Consider the following 19,283-nt stretch of genomic DNA (forward strand, 5'->3'; position numbering starts at 1 on the left):
TACAAGTTTGAAGCCGGAAAAGTTTGATTTCTATAGTTATACGAAATTCTACCCAAGAGAATGGTCGTATTTATGACAATATTATAGCTTGTGCCTACATTTACAGCCCCTCCTCTCACATGTTCATACATGAGAATGACTTTCTGACGGAAAACTTCTGACTATTATGGGGAAAACATTTTTTTTTTTTGGTCTACGAAGTTACTATAACAGTTTGATAACCACTGCCACTGCATATTTATCCCGTTTAGATTTAGCTAATTAACAAATTAGCATCGAAACTCGTGTTTAGTAAGTGTTCTTGGTGCTTACTCAGTTACTGCTAACCTGGACAGCTTCCGTTTGCCCGGTGATTGTTAATCGAAACATTGAATGCACCTTGTGCGATTGTCTGGCTATAGAATATCAACACCAACACATAGTGACATAGCCATAGCAGGTAAGTTTTTTTTTTTTTTCAAATATATAGTGATTTTAGTCTAGACTCCGCTGCTAAAAGCGGAGGAAATTACCCTATATATTATATAATTTATATAATATGATTTATTATATAAGAATCTAGATCTAGATATAAAAAATAAATGAATTTAATAGGCATAGGCTGCTCATACTATACTCATAGGCGACATAGGCATAACTAACTAACTTGTTACTTAAGACTTATAAGCCGGCATAAGCCAAGCCTAAAGGTAATATTAAATATATAAAATATAATTTATAATAGTCTAGTAATAGATCTACTATATGTCTATATACTTTATATAGTCAATATAGATCTAATTATTAATATTATCTAGATCTACATATTAAATATTAGTGATGTCCACTGATGTAACTTGTAAGGTATTACTTTTTTATTACATTTAAATTTAATGTAGAGGTCTAGTCTCTAATCACTCTGTAGAAATAGATCTAGATTTAGAATCTATGTCTAGTTGAATAGTATATAATATATAATAATTCAAAATCATTGGAACTGTCATTCATGCAATCATGATTCACTCAATCAATGACTCATCATCATTGACATCATAAATCATAAATGACATGATCATTTCTTACATTCAGTGGCATCTTCAAAAACCTTCAAAACCTACACATTTCATTTGTACAGTCTAGAGAATCTAGTCATACTAGTCATAGTGACAGGTCTGACAGTCATACATGCTATATTATTATTGACTTAAATTTAAACTCTGCTAACTCTTTGGTTTTCCTGGCTGATTCAGGCAACCCATTCCATTCTCTAATCAATGGCACTATTATAGTCACTAGGTAAGAAAAGGCTCCTCTTGTATGAATTAGTTCTAGCATATATATATATGGAATTTATATGAAATGTGTCTCTATCTATAGATTTTGTATACATAGTCTAGATAAGATGTAGATCTATATAGATTTACTTAATTATTCATGCCTTCATGGCATGAAGGCTTGTGTTCAGGAAAGTGGAGAACCCTTTAAAGTATCATATGGGGTAAAACAAGGTTGTTTCCTAGCACCCACACTGTTCAATATTATGTTTTCTGTCATGCTGACAGATACATTCACAAATAGAGATACAAGCGGGATAAATACAACATACAGATTTGATGGTGACCTATACAACCCGAAGCGGCTCAAAGCAAAGTAAAAAAAAAATCAGCAGTAATCAGGGACTTGCTATTTGCTGACAACTGTGCCCTAAATGCCTGCTCTGAAAATTATCTGCAAAAGATCATTAGTAACTATGTATCGCCAATGCTAGTGCATCCTATTTCAGAATGTCTAAAATGTTTGGAATAGACGGTTATCTCCACATACACAAAGCTAGAGATTTATTGAGCTGTCATCCTCCCGACAGTTCTCTATGCCTAAAAGACCTGGACAATATATATATATATACTTTCACATGACCCATCTCAGAAAAATACTGAATGTTAAATGGCAAGAAAAGATACCAGATACAGAAGTCCTTCAAAGAGCGGGCCTACAAAGCATGCACACAATCCCGATGCAGTCCCAGCTGTGATGAGAAGGCCACATCTGCGCAGTAGGCGACCGCAGCATCCCTAAACGACTCCTCTATGGCCAATTAAGGGAAGGAAAGCCCTCACAAGGTGGACAAAGAAAACGCTTCAGTGACACCCTCAAAGCTTCTCTGAAAGCATTCAGCTTTGACTCAGACACCAGGGAGACAGAAGCACATAAAACTGGCGCACATATTGCAGGGGGCACTAGAATATCGCTGGGAGAAGAATAGCGCCAGAGAAAAAAATCAAAGGCCAATGACACTAGCTCCAGCTGGAATAACCTGCCTATTGTGCAGCCAAACTTTCCGGGCTCACATGTTTGTAAAATGTTTTACATGTTTTGGGTGTTCCTTCAGAGTTGAAGATTCCAAACCTCCCACAGGACGACGGGGGATTGGAGCGGGCAGGGTTTGAACCCTGGACCATCGATAAATCGGAACGACAGTCCAGCCCGCAAACCGCACGACCAAGGTCTCACCAGCCACATGTGGAGGCTCAAAACCCCAGTGCAAAGCCCTCAGCCCCCTGCATGACAAAAGTCATCATTGAACTTCAATGGATGAACTTAATTATAGATTCTTAGATCAAGACTAGTTTTGATTTGCCATATACTGTTTCTTCACTAATCATAGGTCTAGAATTATATGTGTTTAAATTATACTTCCCCCCCTTCATTTGTCATGGTGTGAAGCTTCTACCTGGGCATTAGCAATGGTCGGGATGATGTCATCATCCACTGATATTTTTTTTCTTGGTTGATTCCTAAAGCCTTTGTTTTACATGTTTCAGATGTTCCTTCAGAGTTGAAATAAATGGGCGAAACCTCTTGCAAGATGACGGGGATGGCAGTGGACAGGTATGAATTCTGGACCATCAAGGCCACCCAATGGCAATCCAGCACACATACCACATGGCCAGGCAGCTTTTTCATGTTTCTGAATAGCTACAAGGCTGCAGAAGTTTGAATTAAGAGTTTTTTGTTCTCCTAGGTGGTAGCTAGCCATTGTTAATGAGCCCCTCCTCCCTGAATCTTACTGGTTCAGACCCAGTTACCTGCCTTCGTTCTTCACCTTTTATTGAAAACAGTTTCCCTTGACTCAACATCTAAGCCACACTTCTTGGACTAGTTTTCAACATTTTATAGGTATTGGCGTGCTTATAAAATATAATATCCATTACCACTTCTGGCAATGACAACCTTTCTGGACCTATATGTGTCCAGGAAAGAAGGTGGCACTACATTTACTATTTTATAGAAAAAATAAAATAAAAGAAGGTAGGTAGGTAAACAAAAAGTTTACAGCCCACGGATCTTTGATCTAGATCTTTTCTATATTCAAGCATCTATAAAAACTTAAAAAGAGGGCAATTTTGATAGGTCATACTTAAATGGCAGGTTTTCATCTACAGTTTTAATTTATAATTAAATTATTTCTGAACTTGAGTATTCCATATTCTAGTTAGGCATGTCTGAGATTTTATTAGGGGGCACGGTGGTGGAGTGGTTAAGCACTTGGCTTCTGAACCTGGGGTCCTGGATTTGAAGACTGGGATTTTGAATTTAAGGATTTTTAGGGCGTTCTTGAATCCACCCAACTCTAATGGGTACCTGACTTTTATTTGAGAAAGTTAAGGTGGTTGGTCGTTGTGCTGGCCACATGACACACTGCTTGTAAACCATTGGCCAAAGAAACAGATGACCTTAACATCATCTTCTTTATAGATAGCAAGGTCTAAAAGGGGAATGACAGTATAGAATCTGGCCCTTGTTGTCTAGAGAGAGAGTGGTCCTTAAGGGACTGCAGGCACGACATGGCCTAAATTGTGCCGATGTGCCTCAAATAAAAAATCAAATCAAATCTAAAAGGGGAACTTAACTTTTCTAACTCTGAGATTTCAGATATTTAGAAAACATGTTATTACTTACTTACTTGTATAAGGAAGAAAAACGCACAATCCGAAAAATGGCCAGCTCCTCTACCACCGAAGCAAAAGCCACCTTAACCTGCGCTATCTGTGGACAGGAGTGTCTCTCCAAAATAGGGCTCCACAGCCACATAAGGAAGTGTGCTCTGAGATAAACCATAGTCGTTCTACGACTGAAGGAGGCCAATGATGTATAAATATTTTTGATTATATTTTGATTGAGCTTTAACTGTAACTCCGCCGTATGCCGGTCCCAAGCCCGGGTGAGAAAGGAGGAGGGTTTGGCGTGGGGCTAGCGACCCCACCCTGTAAAACCACTATTGCTACAGAAACGGCAAACTCGACACATAATGAAAACTATACATGCGGCGAGGGCGGCCAAACCCTGATGACGGTGTTGGATCAAAGCCAACTGGAAGTCCAATACCCGATACATGGCAAGCCTTTCAACGCAAGGAAACCGACTCTTATAGGCACGTGGAATGTAAGAACCCTGAATCAATGCGGTAAACTGGCCCAACTTTTAAGAGAGTTTGACTCTTATCGGCTGGACATCCTTGGGATCTGCGAGATGCGGTGGACGTCAAGTGGAAAAATTATCAATGATGGCAAGACAATAATATATTCAGGACATGACAAGGAGCACATTGGTGGTGTAGGAATCATCATGTCTAAAATAGCAGCTTCAGCGCTAATTGCTTGGAAGCCGATCAGTGACCGCATCATTACAGCTCGACTCCAAACAAAGCAAATTAAAGTCACTACCATCCAAGCTTATGCCCCTACAGAGGATGCAGAAGATACCATCAAAGATCAGTTCTATAATCAACTACAAACCACTCTTGATGAAACACCTACTCACGACCTAATTCTACTGATGGGAGATTTTAATGCCAAAATCAATCCCAACCGAACTGGCTTTGAATATGTAATGGGACCATATGGCTCTGCAGAAAACATCAGTGATAATGGCGAGCGTTTGATTTCTCTCTGCGCATCCAACAGCCTTTCAATTGGAAACACATATTTTAAGCACAAACAAATACACAAAAAAACATGGCGATCACCAAATGGGGAAACCTTCAACGAGATAGATTACATTTGCATCTCCAAACGATGGAGGTCATCTCTGTTAGACGTGCGGACCCGCAGAGGAGCTGATATCGGCTCAGACCACTACCTTGTCAGTGGCAAATGTAAGCTCCGATTGAAACGCCAACCAAAACGAGCCACACGACCCCGCCCATTTAATGTAGAGAAGCTTAAAGACGGCAATACTGCAGCACAGTTCCAATTGAAACTAACGAACCGCTTTGAGGCTCTTGCAGATATATTGACCCTTGAAGAAGAGTGGGCCAACTTCAAAGATACCACTATTGGGTGCGCAGAAGAAGTTATCGGAAGGAGGCGAGGTTCATACAAGGAACGGTGGATACAAGACAGAACATGGAAATTGATAGATGAGAGGAAAGAGGCCAAACGTAGACGAGATCAGAAAAATGAAACACAGGATCGCAGCCTAGCGGAAGAAGCCTATAGGGAAGCAGATCTGAAAGTAAAGAGAAGCTGTCGGCAAGATAAACGGGACTGGATTGAGCAGAAAGGACAAGAGGCACAAGCAGCTGCAAGCAGAAATGACACAAAAACCCTCCATCGTATTGTCCGAGATCTCACTGGAGCAAAGAGTGGACATGGGGCACCAATAAAAGACAAGCAAGGCAAAACTTTGTTAACGAAAGAAGAACAGGATGCAAGATGGGTAGAGCACTTTAAAGAGACCCTTAACCAACTGTCGCCAGACATAACTTACATATTCAAGGACCCCTCTCCAGACAATGATCTCAAGGTCAAGACAGACCCAATAACTGCTGAGGAGGTTACCATGGCCATTGCAGTGCTAAATAATAACAAAGCACCAGGACTAGACATGATATCAGCAGAAATGCTAAAATATGGGGGACAGTGCATTGTTAACAGAATGACTGATCTCTTAAATCTCTGTTGGCGAACTTCAAAAGTCCCAGAGGACTGGCAAAAGGGAGTGATTGTAAAGCTTCCAAAAAAGGGCAACTTGGCAGACTGTAACAACTGGAGGGGCATTACTCTCCTCTCTGTCCCAGGCAAAGTTTTCAGCACTGTTTTGTTGAGACGGCTTCAACAGTCTGTAGATGAAAGGCTCAGAGAAGAACAAGCAGGTTTCCGAAGAGGCAGATCATGTACAGAGCAGATTTTCGTTTTACGAAATATCATAGAACAAAGTTTTGAGTACCAACAACGGCTAACGATCAGTTTCGTGGACTTCAAAAAAGCGTTTGATAGTGTCCACCGAGAATCACTATGGAAAATAGTTAGAGAATACGGTATACCAGAAAAATTCGTCCAGATCCTACGACACCTTTACAGTCAGTCTAGTTGCTGCATTAAAACAGAAGAGGGAACAACAGAGTTTTTTACAATCGAGACAGGTGTGAGACAGGGGTGCATCTTATCTCCCTTCCTTTTCCTCCTAGCCATCGACTACATAATGAGGAGAGCAATGAACCAGACTGCCTTTGGTATTCCATGGCATGAACAACTCCGATTGACGGACTTGGACTTTGCTGATGATGTTGCACTACTCGGGGCTACAAATAAATGCATTCAAGAAATGACGGAGAGCCTAGACAGAGAGGCACCCAAAATTGGCCTCCGCATAAACTTGGATAAGACTAAAATTATGCGAGTGGGATATAAGGCAAAGGGTGTCCCCGTCAGACTTGGCGAGTCAAAGCTTGAAGAGCTGGACAAGTTCACGTACCTTGGCAGCATCATAACAAATGATGGAGACGCTTACCATGATGTAGCGTGCCGAATAGGAAAGGCAGGGAGCATTTTCCAAAGGCTGCAGCCTATTTGGACTAGCCAAGCCATTGGACTCGAGACAAAAATACACCTTCTCAACACAATCGTCATTCCAACTGCTACATATGCATGTGAGACGTGGAAGTCATCTGTCAAAATTGAGAAAAGACTAAATGTGGCTCAACAGAGATGGCTGAGACGGATTTTAAGAGTCAGATACACAGACCGGATCTCAAACAAGGAAATCCTTTGCCGAACTGGGAGTCGAACACTTAGTGAGGTTGTGACTGAGCGTCGCATGAGGTTTGCGGGACATGTTCTACGTCAAAATGAATTACGCACACCAAGAGTTGCGATAACATGGAAGCCAAAACGAGGAAAGCGCAAACAGGGACGTCCTCGTATTACCTGGCGACACACCTTCATGGAGGACCTCAGAACAGTGGACACCAGATGGGAAGAGGCTTCAGACATTGCCAGTGACAGATCATTATGGAGACAGCTTGCCGCCCAATGCGCCGAACGGCGCGGGAGGACCTAAGTCTAAGTCTAAGTAAGAGCTTTAACTGTTGGTTTCTTTCATTACAATATTAGTCTGCACATAGACTGATTGATCTGATTTGTTACCGGTACACTGTTTTTACATTTTAGCTTTAAATGTTGATTTCCTTCATTACAGCATTATCTAGATCTGATTTATGACTGTTTTTGTGTTAGAAATTAGAAAATTAAAAAATAAATAATTTGTTGATCTAATCAATATTTATATTTATAATTTTCAGATCTGAAGCCAGGGTTTTATGGCTCAATAATAAAAGCTAAAATGTAACTCTTCCAACTTACCTAGATAACAATAAGCTGTCAAATAGTGTACAGGAGACTAACTTTGAAAATAAAGACCTCTGCTTTAACTTAGGTAAGAAAAATAGTAAAGAGTTTGGATTAAATGAATTTCTACATTTAATAATTATTTATTAAGTGAAGTAATTTCAAATCTAAAGTATAATTTGTTATAATGTGTTTTATTTTTTCAAAGTTTAATTTATATCTTCAGGTCAATCCTTAGCCAAGATAAATCAGCAATATGCTCCTGCAAAAGGATCATACATTTTTTCAAAAGAAATAGAAACCAATGAAGACTGTTGTCAGGATGGTGCCAAGTTTGAACAATGACCACCATCATCCTCCCTGTCCTCCAGTTGTGGTCTTAAACTTTATATCTAAGAAAAACAAACAGAACCAGACTTTTTTAATGCTAAATAACTACCAGGCCTGTACAATTCAGTAGACAATTGTCTACTGAATATTTTAGGGACTTGATGGTAATGTTTTGAATCATTCAGTGTGGAATCAAATGTATCACTGATATTCAAACTATGATCCATAGGCCATATCCAGCGAGTGAAAGGTCTTAACTGGTCACTTGAAATTCTCGCTATGCAGAATGAAGCAGAAAAGACTTAATTCATTGAACACCACAATTTTGTGTGACCTGTGACACACATATTGCACACATGTGGCCCCTAGAGCAAACAAGATTCAGCACCATTGTAATACATACAGTTTGCAAGCCAACATAATTTTTTATTTGGATCTGAGAACATTTATAAGTATCTAACACTATTCAACACTTTCTGACAGCCGAAACTTTGCAAAATACATGGTTAAAATGTTAAAATAAAAAATTGTGCTGTCTCGTGTATTTCAATGAAGTGTGATTTATCAGTATATTGTAACAAGTACTGCGTCTCTGTGTAACTGGTTTCTAAAACTAACATAAACTATTTTGCTAAAAAAAATATTTAAATGTACTTTTTTCCTTTAAGATAGGACTTTTTTTTTCCCTTTTAGTACAATACTTATAATAGCATCATATGCAGGAAAAATGCAGGTAGCTGATTTGTATGCTGACTTTATCGATCTCACCAGTGAGATATAGTGAGTCACGATGACTGGTGGTGAATTCTATCTCAGCTCGGATGCCCTTCAAGATTCATTGCTATTCTGAAGCTACTGCATGTGGGTCGAAAGGTTAAATCAGCTTATTTCTCTGTAGAGAATGATGTGATGCAAGGCTGTGTGTGTTGATAATATTACTACACTCTGTAGCTTTAGACAGTAAAGGAATCCATCCTATACCTAAATTAGGCAACTATCCTTCAATGATGCTTTGCTGGAGTAAAACATGGCCAGTTATCCAGCCAGAGCTGGAAATGAGCTCCTGCACAAACTTAGTACTCTTAGTGCTATTGATGACTAAGATACATTGTAGTATATAAACTATGGTAAATTAATTTTTTTTATATTAGTCACCAAGAATTTTAGACCCTAAGCTGGATATTTTAAAATTTAAAAAATACATTATTTTTCAGACTTATCTACATACAAAGAAATCCCAGATGAATAGAATCACTATTTCACTCCTCGTAACTTTCATTATTTAGTTTTATTTCAAACAACTAGGTTCTTACCATGTTTTATTGTGCTTTAAATGAAGACTGCTTAACACACATGCAAGTTCTCAACTATGCATTCTAGATAAGACTTCAAAGTACTTTAAAACATTTATTTACCAGGGGAATATGTCATTAAGTCTCCAAGATTAAGTGTCTCAAGTGTCACTACACTATTCTTGGCTAACCTATGTTTGTTATAAAATGTTATAACAGTTTCATTCTAGCTACACTTTTGGTTTTGAGATTTCTATTCACAAAATTATTTCTTTATTCTTCTAAATATGTATCCTAACTGTATATTCTACTAAATATGTATCCTAACTGTATATAACATTTTTTAGTTTTTCAGATTTCCCTTAGCGGAAATGCCAAAAGTAAGCTATCTCTCCAATGTTCACTGGACCTGACAGAGAATCTGGTATTGAAATCACTGAATCCAAATTTAGTTGCAGCCAAAGTGAGCGAAAGTATGAAAAATGTTATGGTGAGTACACTTTGATTGACATTTTAGCCTAGGTTTTGGTCAATGAATAACATCTTTATAGGTACATGTAATACTGTTTGATTGTCAAAAGAGCTTAGCTGAAGGCTCTTCAAGCTCTAGGCTTGTAAGCCTGCTTGAACAACCATTCTGTCTGGAAGAGATCCAAGTCAATGCCTATGTAAAGCATTGCTATTTCCAATTTATCTGGCCAAAGGCCGAGTACACCAGAAACCGCCGCCACTTTCCTTTGTTGTGCCAAGCTAACCGTGCAGGACTCGCCATTGGTGTAACGTTCCCTTGAGGAGCGGCGCATGGATTATTGACAGGGACGTGTGAGCTCTCTTTCTACTCCACTCAGTGCAATGGGAAAGCTCTTGCATTCCCTTGAACACTCCCACAGGAGGTTTGTTTTGCTATTCATTTAGCCTGATCACTTCCTCAAATGATCGTTTCCACTCAGGTACCACGTTGAGGCAGAATAGCGTACTCGGGAGATGTAATACCAGAAATGAATGTAGTCCCATCCTGAACATCTTTAGAGCAACATAGTCTAGAAAAAAAAGTCTAGACATTTTTTGTAACATTGAGAAATTTCTTGCAGAATTAATCTTAAGTGTCTTCATAGACATATAAGATAGGTTTTCTTTGCTATTTCACTGTGAACTATTTTTTTTTTATTGGTTACTGCCACTGACTGACTAGTGGCCAATTAGAATCACTACTTTCCTCTTGCTATCAACACAATCTACTTTTTAGATTCAGCTCCTCTTTAATTCTTGTGTTTTATTATGTTAAGAGGTTTTATTTCCACCTCTGCTTATCTGATTTACTCTTAACACCTCTATTCATCCTATCCCCTTTGGGTTGGAACTCAAAATCAGTGAAACTAGCTTTTAAAATAAAACATCACTGGTTCATTACATCAATGGATTCAGGATTTCCTGAAAGGTAGAGAACAAACTGTAATATTAAAATGGCTCTAAACCAACATTAACAGTCAACTCATGTGTACATCAAGGAACAGTCTTAGTATAATTTACATAAATGAATTACCAATTTGCATTAGTTGCATTTGTCAGATTATTTGCAGATGAATTATAGAGATGGAAATCTAATTGTAGCATGTCTTTCCACCCAGAAAAATGTCAGCTATTAAGAGTAATAAAAAATTTAAAACAAATAAATACCAAATATCATCGTCATGGCAAATCAGTTACATGGACTAAAAACTCCAAATACCTAGGTGTTATAGTAAATGAAAAATTATCATGGAACCTCATATAGAGGAAATTTTTAAAAATCAAATAAAGCAAAAGGTTTTTATTAAAATATATATTTTTTTTTACAAATCCAATAAAGACAAACTAAAATGTTATATATCCTTGATTAGGGTTAAAAGAATATGCATCCTATGTTTGGGACCCCTCAACTTAAGAAAAAAACATTTAGAAACAAGAAGAGACACAAAATAGTGCAGTGAGATTCATAACAAATCAATATTCACATTTAGTCAGAATAGCACCATTAGTAGAATCATTAAATTTAGAGACCCTTCAGGATAGAAGACTAAAGTAGCAATTATACATAAAACACTGAACCAAAATCTTCATATACAAAAAAAAAAAAAAAAAAAAGCAAACTTATATAACACTAAGAAAGACAAAGAGATAAGCACAATTCTGATTCTATTTGCTAGGATGAATTCAATAAGTGCTCATTCTTCAGCCAGGAAAACATTAATATGATTTTATGCACATATTAATGTATTAATTAGACATCTATAAAAAAAAAGTTTTCATTGCAGAATCAAGAAAGACCTTCAGTTAATACCAAGGAAGTGATTACAGTTAACACAAGTCTGGACCTGGACACATTCTCAAAGCTCTTACCTTTCTTGCGATGTTACTTTGTGAATTCTCCGGTGAATGAAGAAAACAAACTAAATGTGGAGGACCAAGGTATTTTTGTGTACAGTCTTTATGTGAATATCTTATTACTCATATAGTTTAGTTTTGTACATTTACTTGAGGTTTTGTGTGTGTGATTATATACATATATATAGTATTCTCTGTAAAGAGTATGGCTTAACAATTAGCATGAAGAAAAAAATGTTATGGGACCACCTTCTACAACATCACCCTCCATCCTCATAGACGATAACAAACTGGATGCTGTAAATGAATTCTGCTATCTTGGATCCACAATTTAGGATGACCTGTCTCTAGAAGAGGAGAAATGGTTACAGAAGACTGCCTCAACATTCGCTAGACTCAAGTCAAGAGTTTGGGAAAACTAGAAGCTCACTACAGCGACTAAAATGGAGGTCTACAAGGCATGCGTTCTGAGTAAGCTATTGTACAGCAGTGAGTCGTGGACCACCTACGCAAAGCAAGAGAAAAAACTAAACTCATTCCATTTGCGCTCTCTCCGAAGAATCTTGAAAATCACATGGAAAGAAAGATCCTTCTTGCACGAACAGGTATTCCCAGACTGTATTTACAGTCCTCAGAAAACACCACCTGCGCTGGCTTGGACATGTTCGCCGGATGGAAGACAATCGCATCCTGAAAATTATTCTCTGTGGGCCTCTTGAGTTTAAAAACTGGTTGCTCCGACCTCCTTTACATGGATGTAACAAAATGGGACCTAAAACCAGCAAACATTGATACTGACCATTGACATAGCCTTAGCCTTCACTAGGGACAGCAAAAAAACATGGGCCTCAGCTCTGGAAGAAAAGCATGCCATGTGAAAAATGGCCAGCTCCTCTACCACCTAATTGAAAGTCACCTTAACCTGCAATATTTGTGGACGGGAATGTCTCTCCAAAATAGGGCTCCAAAGCTACATGAAAAAGTGTTTGAGATGAACCATAGTCACTCTACAACTGAAGGGGGCCAACTGGAAGTATTCTCTAAAACAGACTTAAGTTAGCTTTTTATAAAATACATTCCTTGACTGGCTTTTTATAAAAAGTTTAAAACAACAACACATGAGGGTATGGGTTGGCTGAGATATTAATCACACCAATAAGTTTTTATTTTTGGTAAAGTAAATAGACTTAAGAATACAGTTACACTTAAAAATAGATATACAGTTATACCAATTTCACCCTTGTTGTTTATTGAAAAGTAAAAACATTTGTTAATATATTAGTACAGTGATGCCCAACATAAATCGACCTGCGGGCCATTTTCATTTCCGACACTGGTGTCACGGGCCACATAAGGGAAAGGTACAGAAAACGAATTGAAATTGATCTGAAACTATTTGATTCGAAACCCGTGGATCTAGCACTTACATTCATTGATGGGATAGTATTGTCTTTTTTTTTTCATGCTTCGGATCATTTCTCTACTAAAAATATGAGCGACAGTGTAGCTAGCTTTACCAACGACTCATATTCTTGACTCTTTTTGGTAAATAACATTAATCTTCCAATCTCTAGACGTAGTTTTAAACAATCTTTTGATTCCAATGACGTCAAATTTGTTTTATAATGGCGTTTCTTTACTTTATTTACAACTCAAATATATTGGCTTATTATCAGGTTCTGCCAAAAAGTAAAGGTCCTTTCTGTTTTTATAAATTCTACATTAAGAGTCCAATCTCATAAACGCACAAATGTTAGAAACATTGAGGGGCCTAACGTAGGGAAAGAGACATTTTTCAACCTTTTCTTTAGGGGGGGGGGGGATAAGTGGATTTTTCTACAATTTGTGCCGACATTTCGGTGGGCCGGATGGAACCACGTCGCGGGCCGGATCTGGCCCGCGTTTTGGGCATCACTGTATTAGTACAACAAGGGAAATACTTTAATTCACTTTTAGCTGAAATAAAAAATTGAATACTTGTGTGTGATGCTCTTGAAATAGTACAGGTCAACACATATACATGTAAAGTATCAAGTCTCATTGATCACATTATTTACAAACATTGAAAACGTCCAAAACAAACTCACACTAAAACCCCAACTTGCCTTTCTGTACCTCTGAATCTTCTCCTGTCCAAGCCACATACTACAAACATTCACAGGTTGGCCCTTGAAACAGAAACATGGATTACCTTGGTCTACAGCATCAAACACAAAGAAAGAAAAGAAATCCAACATCTTTTTTATGATTTTTGAATTGGTGACTTGGCTTGACCATGTAAGTGTGGCGGCTGAGTGATAGAGTGCTTGGCTTCTGAACCGCAGGTCCTGTAGCTAAATGCTGGTGAAGACTTTGATTTTTAACTTCTGGATCTTCGGAGCGCCTCTGTGTCCACCCAGACCTAGTATTAGTAAATTTGAACTCTCAACCTTAAACCGTACATGAGGATATTAACTCATGGATACTATCAGAAAAATATTGCACAAGTCAGCCTCTGAGATCCTAGGGACAAAGCAAAGGAAAATTAAGCCATGGGTTACACAAACATCCTTGATTTATGTAATGGAAGTAGAGAACTAAAAACAAAAAAAAAGTGAATCCCTTTCTGGCAGAAGAATGCAGTTCAACCAACAAAGAAATATGCATGAAAATGAAGTCAACAAAAGAAAAATTAATCTTTGACCAGCGAAGTATAAGCGATAGTTGCTTGAAAGCTGGCAATAGCAAAAAAGCATTTGAAACATTAGAACCTTTAACAAACTGGAACCTCAGTGATAGAATACAATGAAATCTTCTGATTGAAGAAGCAGGTGTGCTTAGAAGGTGCACAGAATATTGCAAAAGATCTGTATAACTTTGAGATAAACCCTGACTACGATCTAATCAACAAAATGCTTTGGGACAACAGAGACCTTGGTGAGGCTCTAATATTAGAAGTAGAGGAAGCAATAAGACACTATAAGGTGGCAAGTTGTCAGGAATTGATAACATACCATTAGAACTACCCTAAATCACAGCAGCTCACATATAACTTGAGACAATGCCAAAACTATAGAAACTATAGAATGAAAAGTCTAAAATGTTTGTTTGTTTTACATGTTTCGGATGTTCCTTTAGAGTTGAAGATAGTTTACTTCCTAGTCCAAACCTCCCGCAGGATGACGGGGGATGGGAGCGGGCAGGGTTTGAACCCTCGACCGTCGATAAATCCGAACGACAGTCCAGCGCGCAAACCGCACGACCAGGCAGCCATCCATCTGTCATCCAAGCAAGATAATGTTAAGACTAATTCTCAACAGACTCTAGAGAAAAGCAAAGCATGTCCTTTCTGAAGAAAAGGCACAAGACTGTTAAATGAAAAATTAGTTATTGCTACTTTACTTTTGATACTTCTGTCCTCAAGTGTCTCTAATTTTAGTGGTTTTACTAATGGTGCTACTCTAATCAAATGTGAATATTCCTTTGTTATAAATCTCACTGCTCTATTTTTTAATTTTTTCTAGTTTCTTTATGTTTTCTTGAGTTGAGGGGTCCCAAACAGAAGATACATATTCTAATACTGACTAACTAAGGTTAAAAAGCAGTTAATTGTATGTTCCAATTTGATTTGTAAACATTTCTTTTAATAAATTCTACTTCTTTTTATTTTTATTTTGTAATAATTTCATCAATGGGGGGGGGGGGTTTCTATGATATCTTTTCATTTATTATTACACCTTGATATTTTGAGTTTTTAGTCCTTTTAAAAACAAAAACATTTTAAATTTTGTTTACAGTGTCTAGGACATCCAATCAAAACCAGCCTAAAAGTACACCAAATAAATCATTTTGTGTACATTGGTTTATGGAGTAATCAAGAGAAAAAAAAATCTAACTTTGAAATATTAATTTTATTGTTGTTTTTAAGGTGTTAACCTTATTAATTTTATTGTTGTTTTTAAGGTGTTAACCTTATACAAGCTTATTGACTAATAATGTAGTTTTTTTTTTTTTATACTTTAATTGATTTATTATGCTTACAGAGTCTTGAAAAAATGTCCAGTTGGAATCGGTTCTGTAGGCCCCAGTATCCCAATTAGTTGTTGGAAAGGTTTTTATCCAATGACCAGGCGTGAGCTGGGGGCTCTTCACTCCAATTCCTAAAGTTTCACAATTTCTAGTTCCAATACAAGCCTAAAGTTCAGTCCCTTTAGAGATGCAAAAGTCAATATCCTTGCAATACTATTGTACAAAACTATGGCATCAAAACTGCTGCAAGATTGTAGTAACAGTTTGCATACTCACATTAAACAAGGGTAAGCCAACAGTACTGCAAGATAGCATTATGGAGCCACAAAACCAACAGTACTGCAAGATAGCATTATAGAGCCACAAAACCAACAGTACTGCAAGATAGCATTATATATATAGCTCTTTCTGTCTCAGAAGACAATGGATGTGCCCAGATGAGTCACTGGCTTTAGTTATGTCTTGAGAGGTGCGGAATCTGGAGTGACTGATCAAGCCAATTCTAGAGCGGCAGAGTTTGCCACAGTTCATGCATGTATATACATCTGTCCTAGGGCTAGCTGACAGGGCAGATTTCTTTTTCTTTCTCTTGGCTGACACAGCTTCGTTTCTTTTGTACCAGCACGTACAGTCTGTCTCCATGCTGTCCTGTCTTGGGCTATCTCCTCCTACACATTTTGGTCGATGCCTGTGGCTCTCATGTCTTGCTTGCAGACATCTCTGTAGGTTAGTATTGGGGGGCCCTTGGGTCTGGCTCCCTCTGCAAGCTCAGCGTGTAACATGTCTTTAGGAATTCTTCCATCTGACATAGGAGTGACATGACCGAGCCAGCATAGTCTTCTCTGTTTAAGGAGAGCATAGATGCTATGCATGTTGGCCTGTGTCAAAACTTCCTGGTTGGTGACATGATCCCTCCAGAAGATGCACATTATGCGTCGCAGGTGGAAGCTATTTAATCTGTGTTCTTGAGGCATGTAAGTTGCCCAGCTCTCACTGCCATAGAGAAGTGTGCTCAGAATGCAGGCATTGTAGACAAGAATTTTTGTTACCGTGGTCAATTTGGTATTTTCCCACACATGCTTGGAGAGTTTTGCCATTGCTGCAGAAGCCTTTCCTATTCTTTTTGTCAGCTCAGTGTCTAAATCTAGGTTGCTGGCTATTGTTGTTCCCAAATATGTGAATTCCTGCGCCACTGTGTGTGATTTCCAATATGTATCACTGATAGCATTATAGAGCCACAAAACCAACAGAACTGTAAGATAGCATTACAGAGCCACAAAACCAACATTCATCATAGTGAGAATAAGGGTCTATAACAAAAAAGCAATACAGCAGCAAAAGTGTGTAAGGTAGCATTATAGAGCCATCAAACCAATATTCATCATAGTGAGAACAAGGGTCTATAACTAAAAGCAATACAGCAGCAAAATTGTGTTTTAGGAGTCAGCACACAAAAAGACTTGGTGCCAGAATAATACAAGTACACACCACTGACACACCACAGTCATTAATAGCAACAGTGTAGTACTTCTCTGACAATTGGTTTTTAGAAGAGTATCAAAGATTTGTTGAGATTTTAAGACAAATATTGTGATTTCGGAATTATTATTTTTTTACTTTACTTTTTTCTAAATGTTTTTCATAATTAAAATATTGTTTTTGTTCTTTTTTTCTCTTAGGCTCAATGGAAAAAAAAATTCTAATGGTCATTTCAATTTGCTCAACTTTCTTGATTGCTGTTGCATTGGTTTGTACTGGCATTTTAATTTACATTTGGAAAAGAGTATTCAATGTCGGTTTAGGTGAAATTATTTTTTGTATTTAAAGGATTATAAGCTATATTTGTTTCGATTTTTAAACCAACTCTCTCATCCTTTTTATGTTTCCCATGTTTGGTACTTTAATAATATAATACAGACGGTACTTCATGTTTCCCATGTTTGGTACTTTAATAATATAATACAGACGGTACTTCAAAAAAGAAGATGATTACTATTTGGGCATAAATAAACCCACCCCTTTGTAGACACTACTCCCATCTTTATAAAACTCTAAACCAGGCCCTCTTAGTCTTTAAATGCCCCTAATTAATTCACAAATCCTATTACCACATTAACCCAGCATAACCAGCTGAAAAAAAACAACAAATTATGCTATTCTTCCTTGGTACAGACCGCAAAAGAGCTCAGGGCAAAAAGCTGGCTGGAAAATACAACATATTCATCATCCTATATCTTCAAAGCTGACAAAATCCTCCTAGCATTGTTTAAGTTAGCTAAATCATTCACGAATTTTTGTATATCAATACCTTCTGTTTCATTCATGTACATTTTTAACAGCACCAATATTGAAAAGCTGCCTTTTGTGCTTATTGTCATGCTAATGTCTCAGAAACTAGAAATGCTATTGAAAAACTTATTTCACCATGGCCTTAAATGTGCTTAAAAAAAGATGTGACAGCTGCTTTTAGTCTGTTCCCTTCTTTAAATATTAAACATGCATCTAGGTGAAATGTCTAAACTAGCATAATGTTCTGTTTCAAGTTTTTATAAAGCAAAAACACTATATATTTAGGCCAAATTCAAAACTCCTGATTGGAGACGCTATCTCCCCAGGAGATGCACTTACATATTTATATGCATTACTTACATTTTTACATTACTTTTAAAACTTTGTGGCAGCCCTTTTGTCTCTAACTGTTTTAGTAATGTAAGATTTGTTTGATTTTTATTAGTTACTGTTTGTTAAAAAAAATTATAGTTATAAATAAACTTTAAGTACCGGTAAACAAATTCACAATATATTTTCACTGTTACTTTGGTTGAAACCAATTTTATAACAACAAAAAAGATTCTTTCAATATTGTTTCATTTTTTTAATTTCTCAGGCTCCTCAACAGCTGTTCAATTTAGGTAAGAATTGATTTATTTTTTTAATGTTTCTTTTATGCAAACCTAACTTATGCATGGATAATTTGAACAATGTACAATGACATATTTGGAGGCATGGTGGCTGAGTGGTAAAGCTCTTGGCTTCTGAACCAGGGTCCGGGGTTCAAATCCTGGTGAAGACTGGGATTTTTAATTTCTGAATCTTCGAGCGCCTCTGAGTTCCCCTGACATTAGTTGGGGATGGTTGGTCGTTGTGCTGGCCACATGACAGCTTCGATAACCATAGGCCACAGAAACAGATGGCCTTTATGATGTTCACATTTATTTGCACTAATTTCATGTTGTTTGTCAAATGCAATTAGCAAATATAAAAATGGGTGGGTAGTTAGACGAATATGTTGAGCGAGATTATCTTCTTTTTAAAAATTTTTTTGTCATCTGTAAATTCAAAGAATAATTGGTTTACAAAAATTAAATATTGCATAATCTAATAAATTTTTCCTTGTAAAAAAAATAATCATCTCACATATTATTATAATCTTCTGAGCTTCATTTGACATCATATATATTACAGACATTCTTTCAAAAAAGAAGATAGTTATATCCTATGTGTATGTATGGTTAAGCTATGGCTTCATTTTCTTAGTTAATCTAAACTAGCTAAGACTTTGGTTTTCTTAGTTGATTCAGGTATCTAGTTCCATAATGTAAAAATTCAACATGTTGTCATATTGTGTTGTTTATATTGTTCTATAATTAAGGAGATCATTTAAGAACATTTGAAACAGTTG

The 19,283-nt window shown here is 37.2% G+C and overlaps 1 protein-coding gene across 1 annotated transcript in view; it reads left to right on the forward strand.

Moving 5' to 3' along the window:
• Positions 1-819: 819 nt before the first annotated feature.
• Positions 820-19,283, forward strand: part of LOC129921953 (uncharacterized) — a 28,390-nt gene continuing 9,926 nt past the window's right edge. The window contains exons 1-6 of the mRNA XM_056005335.1: positions 820-843; positions 1,115-1,275; positions 2,802-2,868; positions 11,524-11,677; positions 17,281-17,403; positions 18,489-18,513. Of these exons, the coding sequence (XP_055861310.1) occupies positions 820-843; positions 1,115-1,275; positions 2,802-2,868; positions 11,524-11,677; positions 17,281-17,403; positions 18,489-18,513 (554 nt within the window). The remainder of the gene's footprint in view (positions 844-1,114; positions 1,276-2,801; positions 2,869-11,523; positions 11,678-17,280; positions 17,404-18,488; positions 18,514-19,283) is intronic.

Source organism: Biomphalaria glabrata, chromosome 12 (assembly GCF_947242115.1).
Source record: "Biomphalaria glabrata chromosome 12, xgBioGlab47.1, whole genome shotgun sequence".
Taxonomy (NCBI): domain Eukaryota; kingdom Metazoa; phylum Mollusca; class Gastropoda; family Planorbidae; genus Biomphalaria; species Biomphalaria glabrata.